We start from the raw sequence: 10787 nt of genomic DNA on the forward strand, positions 1-10787 counted from the left end.
AACATATTTCCTACCCAAAAGACTATCACAATATGGGAAGACATCTATTTACAAACCACAATCAAGAATAAAGAAAGGAAATAGAAAAGAAACACAGGAGAAACAAAGGCAAAATTGAAGATAAAAAGAATTTAGGGCAATGAAACATACCAGTGAAGATGAATAAGCACACTAAGGAGATGAATTCTCAAGTGTTTTCGTCCTTCGTTAGATGCCACTAGCCGTTTTGCCCTTTTTCGTTCTTTGTTTGCCCCTTTTTCATTTTCTTTGCTTTGTGTCTTTCTGTTAAAAAAATTGTTTTATTTTGAACGTGTGAGAGCTAAAGGGATGCAAAGGATATACCTGAATGATTTGCGGTGGGTAAGTCACCGCATAACACACTATGCTACCGCATAAGTGTTATGCAGTGGATTCAAGTGAGTTGCAGAAGGGCCAAAAATGTGGTGCACTATGCAATCGCATAGCGAAAATGCGGTCCGCAAAGTGCACCAACTCGTCGCATCTTTACCACCAAATTTAGCCAAACACACTGTGTTGGTTTGCGACCAAAATGTGGTTTGCATAGTGAAAATGCGGCAGCATATGTGTAGCAAACTACCCAAGGTAATTTTTCTTCCCTTTTTCATGCAATCTTATCCTGTGTCATGACCTTTTGAATCCCCTAAACTCTAACACACACTTTAAATTGCTCAATTAAATCTATCTAACAAAAAATTAAAGACTCAAAGGCCAAAAAGGATGTTACCACACATGGGTTGCTTCCCATGAAGCGCTTGGTTTAACATCGCGGCACGACGAAGTTGGCGTTCCTTTGGATTCACTCATTGGTCGGGCACAGACCATCTTTGAGAGCCAGCTGCTCCACAAAATGTTTTTCTCCATCTGTACCCAAGTAGTGCTTGATTCGCTGGCCATTCACTTTGAAGGTTCGGAGCCCATCCTCCGATTCTAGTTCCACAACTCCAAAAGGAGAGAGATTTACCACTTTGAATGGACCAGACCATTTTGATTTGAGCTTGCTCGGGAACAATTTGAGTCTTGAGTTAAAGAGCAAAAGAAAGTCACCTGACTTGAACTCTCTTTTCAAGATCTTGTCATGGATGAACTTCATCCTTTCTTTATACACAGCTGCACTTTCATAAGCGTGGAAACGGAATTCCTCCATTTCATTGAGTTGTGTTAACCTCAAATTTGCAGCTTCAGCCTAATCCAAGTTCAACCTTTTTAGAGCCCACATGGCTTTGTGTTCAAGTTCTACGGGTAGATGACAAGCTTTGCCAAAGACTAACCGAAAAGGGGAAGTGCCAATAGGAGTTTTTCATGCCATGCGGTATGCCTATAGTGCGTCATCTAGCTTTCTTGACCAATCGGTCCTGTTTGCATTGACAGTCTTTGCTAGAATGCTCTTTATCTCCGGTTGGAAACTTCAACTTGACCACTTGGTTGGGGATGATAAGGTGTGGCCACCTTATGCTTGATGCCATATTTCTCTAGTAGCCCCGTGAAAGCCTTGTTACATAAATGAGACCCACCATTACTAATAATGGCTCTAAGAGTGCCAAACCGAGTGAATATGTTTTTCTTTAAGAATGCGGTGACACTTCTTGCCTCGTTGTTTGGTAAGGTAATTGTTTCAACCTATTTGGACACATAGTCCACAACTATTAAGATATATTTCATCCCACAAGATCTTACAAAGGGACCCATAAAATCAGTTCCCCACACGTCGAAGATTTCTATCTCCTTCACAAAGTGCATTGGCATTTCATGCCTCTTGGAGATTGATCCTTGCCTTTGACATTGGTCACAAGCCTTGACCATTTGATTGGTATCATGATAGATTGAAGGCCAATAGTAGCTGTATTCAAGCACCTTAGCCGTCATTCGATTTCGCCCATGATGAACCCCGATCGGTGAGTCGTGGCATGCCTTTAGAATTGGCATAATCTCTTCTTCTGGAACACACCTTCTGATGATGTTGTCAGCATAAACACGGAACAAGAATGGTTCTTCCAAATAGTATTGCCTACAATCTCTCAAAAACTTCTTCTTTTGATAGGATTCCAATCCATCCGAAATAAGGTCACTAACCAAGTAGTTGGCAATATCGGCATACCAAAGAGCAAAAGTGCTAGAACGTGCCAATATGTGTTCATCCGGGAATACATCATTGATCTCAAGACCTCCCTTTGGCCTCCCTGCCTCTTCAAGCCTTGATAAATGATCCGCTACTTGATTTTGAGTTCCCTTGCGATCCTTGACCTCGAAGTCAAATTCTTGCAACAACAAGACCCATCGAATCAACCGAGGCTTTGCATCCTTCTTTGCCATAAGATAGTGAAAAACAGCATGATTTGTGTACATTATCACCTTGGATCCCAACAAATAAGCCCGGAACTTCTCAAAGGCATAAACAATGGCAAGAAGTTCTTGCTCAGTCACTGTGTAGTTCATTTGCGCTCCATTAAGTGTCTTGCTTGCATAATAGACCGGGTGGAGAACCTCGTTGTGACATTGGCTAAGCATTGCTCCAATGGCTACACCACTGGCGTCACGCGTGAGCTCGAAAGGAAGAGACCAATCGGGTGTGACAATAATAGGTGTTGTGGTGAGCCTTTGTTTCAATTCCTCAAAGCCTTTGAGGCATTTCTCGTCAAACACAAATTTGGCATCTTTCTCAAGGAGTTTGCATATAGGATTTGCAATCCTGGAAAAACCCTTGATGAAATGCCTATAGAATCCGGCATGCCCTAAGAAACTTCGAACACCTTTAACGGAAGTAGGTGGAGAAAGCTTGGAAATATTCTCGATCTTAGCCCGGTCAACCTCTATGCCATGTTTTAAAATTTTATGCCCTAATACAATGCCTTCATCCACCATGAAATGGCATTTCTCCCAATTGAGCACAAGGTTGGTCTCCTCACATCTCTTAAGAACTTGTCTAAGATTGTTAAGACAATGCTCAAAAGAGTCACCTACCACCGTGAAGTAATCCATGAAAACCTCTAGAAAATCCTCCATCATGTCAGAGAAAATGAACATCATACATATTTGAAAAGTAGCTGGTGCATTGCACAAACCAAACGGCATCCGGCTAAAAGCAAAAGTCCCATAAGGGCAACTGAATGGCATCTTCTCTTGATCCTCCAATGCTATGTTGATTTGGTTGTAGTCGAAATATCCATCAAGGAAACAATAGAATGACCTTCCTACTAGCCGATCAAGCATTTGATCAATAACAGGCATAGGGAAATGGTATTTGCATATGGCACTTTTGAGCTTCCGATAATCCATACACACCCTCCAACCGGTCACCGTTCTCATTGGGATGAGCTCATTTTTATCATTTTCAATTACGGTCATGCCTCCCTTTTTCAGCACACATTGCACCGGGCTCACCCAAAAACTATTGGCAATAGGGTAGACTACCCCAGCATCCAACCATTCGATGATTTACTTATTTACCACCTCTTGCATTGATGGGTTCAACCATCGTTGATGTTCCGCACTTGGTTTTGTCTCACTCTCCTATTGGATGTTGTGTTCGCAAATTCCCGCGGGAATCCCTTGGATATCCGCAATTGTCCATCCAATGGCTTGCCTACGCTCCTTCAAGACTTCCAACAATTGTTCAACATGTACATCATTCGACAAAGAAGAAACAATTACCGGTAAAGTATCATTTGAGCCAAAAAATTTATACCTCAAGTGTGGTGGAAGTGGTTTGAGTTCTATTTGCGGTGGTTCGATAATAGAAGGCTTTGCGGGAGGAGTGGCTCTATTCTCCAAGTCGATAAAGAGCTTTGCTGAAGCATAAGTGTAGGACCCAAGCCCCTCCAATGCATTTACCAATTCCATATACCCCTCCATATCTTCACCATCAAAGTTCACCAAAATAGCCGCCAATGCCTCACCGAGGTACTGTTCTTCCATTTTCATTTCAACCGCATCCTCTACTTCATCAACAACATCGATCACCGAGATGCTTTCATACTCATGCGGTAGTTTCATACCCTTGCTTGCTTGGAATGTAACCTCTTCATCATTCACACGGAATTTGATCTCATTCCGTTCTGAATCCATTAGTGCTCTTTCAGTTGCAAGGAATGGTCTCTCCAAAATGATAGGGATCTCTTTGTCAACTGGACAATCAAGGATTACGAAATTGGCGGGTAAATGAAATTTTCCCACCTTCACAAGTACATCATCAACAATTCTCACCAGTCGTTTGATGGAACGATCGGCTATTTGCAATCTCATACTTGTGGGCCTTGGCATACCTAACCCTGCTTTCTTATAAATGGAAAGAGGCATCAAGTTGATGTTAGCCCCATTATCACAAAGGGCTCTTGCAAAATCATGTGCCCCAATGGTACAAGGAATGGTGAAAGATCCTGGGTCTTCTTTCTTTTGAACGGTGGATGTTGCAATAATGGAACTAACCCGATGAGTCACATTCACCACTTCGTTTTTGGTGGTTCTCTTCTTGGTGATCAAATCTTTCAAATATTTAGCAAAACCCGGCATCTCTTGAAATGCTTCCACAAATGGAATATTCACTGATAATTGCTTGAGGATGTCATAGAACTTTTTGAGTTTGCTATCATCAACCTTCCTAGCAAGTCTTTGAGGTAATGGAGGAGGAGGTCTAGGAATAGGTGGTAGAGTCTTTGGTGTCTCTTTTACCTTTTCCTCTACCTTATCCCGATTTTCTTGTTGCACTTTCAACTCTTTCGGAACCTTCTCAACTTCAACAACCCTTTGATCATCAACCTCAACTTCATGTTCATACTCTTCAACTTCAACCACTTGTTCACTCCCTCCTTGTAGTACCTTCCCACTCCGAGTAGTAATCGCCATGACATGAGAAGTTGGACCACTCCCACTACCCTTGGGGTTCGCAATTGTGTCACTTGGAAGTGTCCCTTTTTGCTTCGAATTTTGTTCCCTAGAGAGGTCTCTCATTTGCATCTCCAATTTTTGAATGGATGCGGTATGATAAGCAACAAGCTCGGTCATATTCCTCATAAAAGTGCCGGACTTCTCTTGATTTTGCAATACCCGTTCAAGCATGCTTTCCAACTTAGACTCACTTGAGGAACCTTGATTTGAATATTGACCCTTTGGAGGAACATAAGGGTTTGAACTCCGATTTGGGAAGTTGTTGTTGTTGTTCCAATTACCTTGATTTGAGTCGCCTTGGTCATTTCTCCACTGTTGGTTGCCTTGCCCTTGTGGGTGAGGCCTCCATTGATTTTGTTGTCCTTGACCTTGGTAATGTTGCCTTTGATATCCACCTTGAGAGTTGTTGACATAGTTTGCCTCCTCAAAGTTCTCATTTGATAAGGGTTGCACATCTTCCACCACATTTACTTTCTTCGTTTGGCTTTCTGTGAACATCTTTGTCAACACATTGACATTTGTGGCAAGCCCTACAATAACTTGATCTCTTTCTTGATTTTCCTTGATCATGGTGGTCAAAGAGGGAGACCCATATGCAATTCCACCTGTGGTGTCCTCTAAGTGCCATGCTTGATTATGCTTCGCCATTTTGTCAAGTATTTGTGTTACCCTTGTGAATGATTTATCCATGAAAGATCCATCAGCTGCATTCTTGGCTATAGATTGGTTCACAGGATCCAAGCCCATGTAGAATTTTTCCAACAAGATAGAATTCGGAAAACCATGGTTGGGAGATCTCACCAAATATAACTTGAACCGATCCCATGCCTCATATAGATGTTCTCCCGGTACTTGCTTGAAAAAGAAAATTTTATCCCGGAGCTCAGACTTCTTACTTTGCGGGAACCATTTAGCTAAGAATGCCCGGACAAGTTCAGGCCAAGAATGAATGGAGTTTGGTGGCATATTCTAAAGTCATTTCCTTGCGTCCCCAGCTAGTGAGTATTTGAAGCACCTCAACCTTAGAGCATCATCCGAGACGTTGTTCTGCTTATGCATCACACACACACCTAAGAAGTTTCTAAGATGTTGTGGCGGATCATCATCAGTGGAATTCCTGAAATACCCCTCCGCTTTGAGCATAAGCATTAAACCATGTTCCACCTTGAAAGTTGCAGTGCCAACGGCGGGAGGTACAGTAGCATTTGTATCCTCAATATACTCCTATATGTCCGCAAAAGGATTTTCTTCCATTTCTGCCTCCATTTCTTCTTCATATTCGGCCATGTTTTCCTATCAACACCAAGAAAAACAAGCAAAGTGTGATGGAATAGACTCAGACGTAAAGTAAAGCACACACTAATTAGTAATTTCAAAACCGTATTCCCCGGCAACGGCGCCAAAATTTGATACGCTCAAATTACACTTTAATAACTAGTGTAAGGCGGTCGGTGTCAAATATAATAATCCAACAAGGTTGGGGTCGAATCTCACAGGGAATAGGTATGAAAAGGTTACTCAAATAGTGTGTTACTTGACTAAAGTCGTAATTCTATCCGGTTAATGGTCAAGAGTATGATAAGTTGGTTTGAAGAAATAACTAATTGTGATATTGAGAATGTAAATAGTTCAATTAGAGAAACCAAGGTTGTGTCCCCATTAATGAAGTGTAATGCTATCGGTGTTAATATGATATATTTCTAATGGACGGTTCTTTTGATATGCAAATGATTTCTAAATGACTACCCAATATTTTCCAATAGTTGGGTAGTATTTCCTCTTTACGATTTTTCCAAATATAAAAGAGTTGCAATTAAGAATAATCAATATATGCCAAATAAAACCCACTTATTCTTAAGCGATTCTATTAAACAAGATTTAAAGCCTTGAGTCTTTGATATTTACTTCTACCAAATTCTAACCCACTTTCCCCAGCAAAGTATTAATTTAATGGCACTTGTTAATGTTTGTAACCACCAACAATAAATGAAGAATGAGAAGTATATAAATATCAACCAACCATTATACATATATTCAATGTTAAAAACCCATTAACATAACACCCATTTAGGGTCCACAACCTTAGTATTTAAAGTTAGCTACACATACTAAAATACAAAAGGAAGAGAATATTTAATGTCATAAAGCTTACAAAGTGAAAGATTCTTGAACCAAAAGCTTCCAAAAGAGAGGAATATTAAAGCCTTGAATTGTAGCTCCCAAAATCAGATCAGATGCCCCCATAAAACCCCAATAAATCTATTTATAGTGGGTCAAAATTCGGGACAAATTTGGACAAAAATACCCTTTCCGATTAAATATGCGATCGCATATCTGTCGCATAACAGACATGCGGTCCGCATTCTTCACATGGCCATCGCATATGTCAACCCTAGTTTCCAGGCCTTCATCGCATTCATTATTTGCGGTCCGCATTGTAGAAATGTGATCGCATTTTGCGGCGCATTTTCTACCTTCAACAACCCTTATGTTAAGTTTGCAGTTAATTTTGCGGCTCGCAAACACATTATGTGATCGCAGACTGGACCGCATTTCTTGTGCTAGAATTTGCCCAAAACACTGTTGTGGTTTGCGAGTTCATGGTGCATTTTGCGGCTCGCATGTTGGCTTGTGATCGCATATCCACATTTGTGATGCCTTTTTGCTCTTTTCTTGTCTTTTTGTGGCTTTTTGAATTCATTTCATGCTCTTAAGTCCTTAAACCTCATATACTGCAAAAACACTAAAATTACATAAGTATAAAAGATAATTGCATCTAAAATAAGCTAAAATCTAAGAAATTTGTATCAAATGTGCCGAAATTCTCCGGAACATCAACTAAACGTTATCTCCATCTACATTCCTGCATATGGCTACTATTCTCTCTTCCAATCTGCATACGGCTACCTTTTTACCTTTCGAGACTAAACGCTGTCTCTATCTGCATTTCTGTATAAGGCTACTCTTCTGCCTTCCAATCTGCATAAGGCTACCTTTCTACCTTCCGAGACTAAACGTTGTCTCCATCTGCATTTTTTCATAAGGCTACCGTTCTGCCTTCCGAGACTAAACATTGTCTCCATCTGCACTTCTGCATAAGGCTACTGTTTTGCCTTCCGAGGTAAGCTCTACCTCCATCTGCATCCGTACCTTTGCATAAGGTTATCATTTTGCCTTACGAGGATGAGCTCTACCTCCCAATTTTCTTCGAAACTAAGCGTCATCTCAAGCACTATTTATTTTGCTTCTCTCCGAGGCTAAGCTCAGCCTCTAATTTTCTTTAAAATTAAGCGCTATACCAAGCTCTATTTATTTCACTTTTCTTACGGGCTAAGCTCTGTCCTTCAATGTAATACTACATCTTTCATGGGCTGAAATATCGCCGACTCATTCAAAGGCATCATCGTTCAGAGGCACCATCTTCATAGCCCGAGAACATTATGTCATGGCCTGAGGATCCCTTTCAATCTTTTGCATATCATTATTCAAAGGCATCATGGTTCGGAGGCACCATCCTCATAGCCCGAGAATATCATTTCATGGCCTGCGAATCCTTTACCATACACTTCATGGCCATGACATCATGGTCAAAGGACGTCATCCTAACCGTCTAAAGACAACATTCATGGTCCGACGGGAATTTGCATCATGTTTAAATTATGCACGGTATTTGCTTGTATTGTTCCTAATTACAGGTAAACCGACAAGCAACAGCCATCTCGGCAGGAGCAATCCCGCTCCAGTTCCCGCAGCCATATCAAATCTAACCATTCCCACAAGCCATCCACTCATCCCCTAGATATTGCGTCTGTTCTCGAGAAGTCTCCATCGGCATACTCCGCCGATGGATCCTGAACTACATACAGTCTGATTCCTGTAAAACCAGGGATATGTAGGCAGCTAGGGTGCGGCCTAAAATTTTCTTTAAACCATTTCGCTCGGTCAAAATTGGTCATCATATCTTTACCCGACAACTCTTTCATCCTTCCCGGGTAAAGAGGGGCAGCTGTTGATATTCAATTTTTTTCTATATATTTTCAATATGCAAAATACTTTCAAAATAGCATATATATATATGTATGCATATATAAGCATGTCCAAATGTTTTATTATTTTTCCATAATTTTGTAAGGTTTTTAAATCGATTTATTTCCTTTTTTATCTATAAAATCTCAATAATTATTTCCAGAATTAGTATTTTGATGATTCGTTTATGGGGTTTTTATATTTATGCCAAAATATGGCTAAAATAAGTTTTTACATATTTTTACAAATTCATTTAGTATTTTTTTAAAGCTAATTGCATATAATTGCAATACTAGCTAATTGTGTCTTATATTCATAAAATCAAGTCTAGTATTTTTAAATTTTTAGTTATGTGTTATAAATCATGTTAGTATTTTTAATTTATTTTCAGAAACTATTTACTATTTTTTATAATTTAAAAGGGAAAAATGGCTATTTAACTCGTAACCACATTTGTATTTCAATTATAACCCAAATCAGGCCCCAATTTCCCCAGCCCAATTTTATTTTTAACCCGACCCCAACCCAATTTTAACCAACCCAAACCCGAATTACCCACCTACCTTTTTAATCTAGGTCGTTGATCATTCATATCAACGGCCACCATTCACCCTTCCATAATTAAATCCAAATGACCCCTTAACCTAATTTATTTCTCACCACCCGCCGCCCTTGAACCCCTCTCCTCTCAATTCTCTCTACAGCCTCACATAAACCCTAGCCGCCGCCACTAAATTCCACCCTAATCCACCTCAATCCCCACCTAACACATGGACTCCCATGGCCGTTTGAGATGTATACCGGCCTCCTCATCTTCTGGTGTCCCGTTCGTGTGATTTTATGGACAGATCTCAAAGAAGTATGGTCCAGTTCTTGTTCAACTTCTACTCATGGCCTTTCTCCGGCCATCCATGGCCGTTCAAGTCAGATCCTTGACTTTTCTGGCTAGATCGGTAATTTTCAAAGTCTTTCTCACTTTTTTTGGGTTCTCAGAAACCCTAAACCTTTAAGATCTTTTAATTTTCTTCATATTGTGAACTTCTTAAGTGTTTTCCCAAAGGTTCTCCCATTTTCTTTCAAAATGGCTCTTCATTTTTCAACTATTAAGGTTTTCTCTTAAATCTTTTTAAATATCTCTTCTCTAATTTTAATATTGTTTATAATTTTACTATTCAAATGACTTGTTTATGTTTTCCTTCTACTTGATTCAGCATATTGAAAACCCTAGGTCTTTTTTGGTCTTATCCGAGTCCTGAAACTGTCCTTGTTTGTTTGAATGTATACTTGTTCGATTAAGTTCTTTATTTCTGACTCTCTTTTCCTTGTTTGACTTATCTGATTTTGAGTTCTTATCATCTCTTAAACTTGACTACTGTTGAAGCCCTAATTTCTTAAAAGAGTTTCCCTCGCTTATTACTATGACTTTGAAGGACTTTACTTGTTTCTGACTTTCTTACCTGTTAGTTGGGATCGCTGCACTCTGATTCTATGTGACTACTCGACCTTGTCGACTACTGTGCTTCAGGTATATTTCTTTTACTACTAAATCCTTGCTTATTCCTACTACTACTGTATGTTTGTGTTGCTTCTTTTTGTCAACATGTTTGACCCTGCACGCATGTTCATTCCTTGCTATTTATATGTTGAAATGCAGAGTCATGACTCTTTATTGAATGATCCTGATTCCCTCAATATTGCGACTGATTGCAAAAGTTTTCTTATGAACCCTAATTTTACTCGTTTGCTTAAATTAATTTTCCCCTCCCTTAATTATTGTGATATTTTACCTTGCTGAATTCTTTCCCAAAGCTAAGCATACTTTGTACTTAGACTCAATTATTTACTTCATACTTTTATTG

The 10787-nt window shown here is 39.7% G+C and overlaps 1 protein-coding gene across 1 annotated transcript; it reads right to left on the bottom strand.

Annotated features, from left to right (window-relative positions):
* Positions 1 to 3528: 3528 nt before the first annotated feature.
* Positions 3529 to 5649, bottom strand: LOC138873967 (uncharacterized). The gene has a single exon (XM_070152462.1). The coding sequence runs from the start codon at positions 5647 to 5649 to the stop codon at positions 3529 to 3531; it is 2121 nt and encodes a 706-aa protein (XP_070008563.1).
* Between the last annotated feature and the right edge of the window lie 5138 nt (positions 5650 to 10787).

Source organism: Nicotiana sylvestris, chromosome 7, assembly GCF_000393655.2.
Source record: "Nicotiana sylvestris chromosome 7, ASM39365v2, whole genome shotgun sequence".
NCBI classification, from domain to species: domain Eukaryota; kingdom Viridiplantae; phylum Streptophyta; class Magnoliopsida; order Solanales; family Solanaceae; genus Nicotiana; species Nicotiana sylvestris.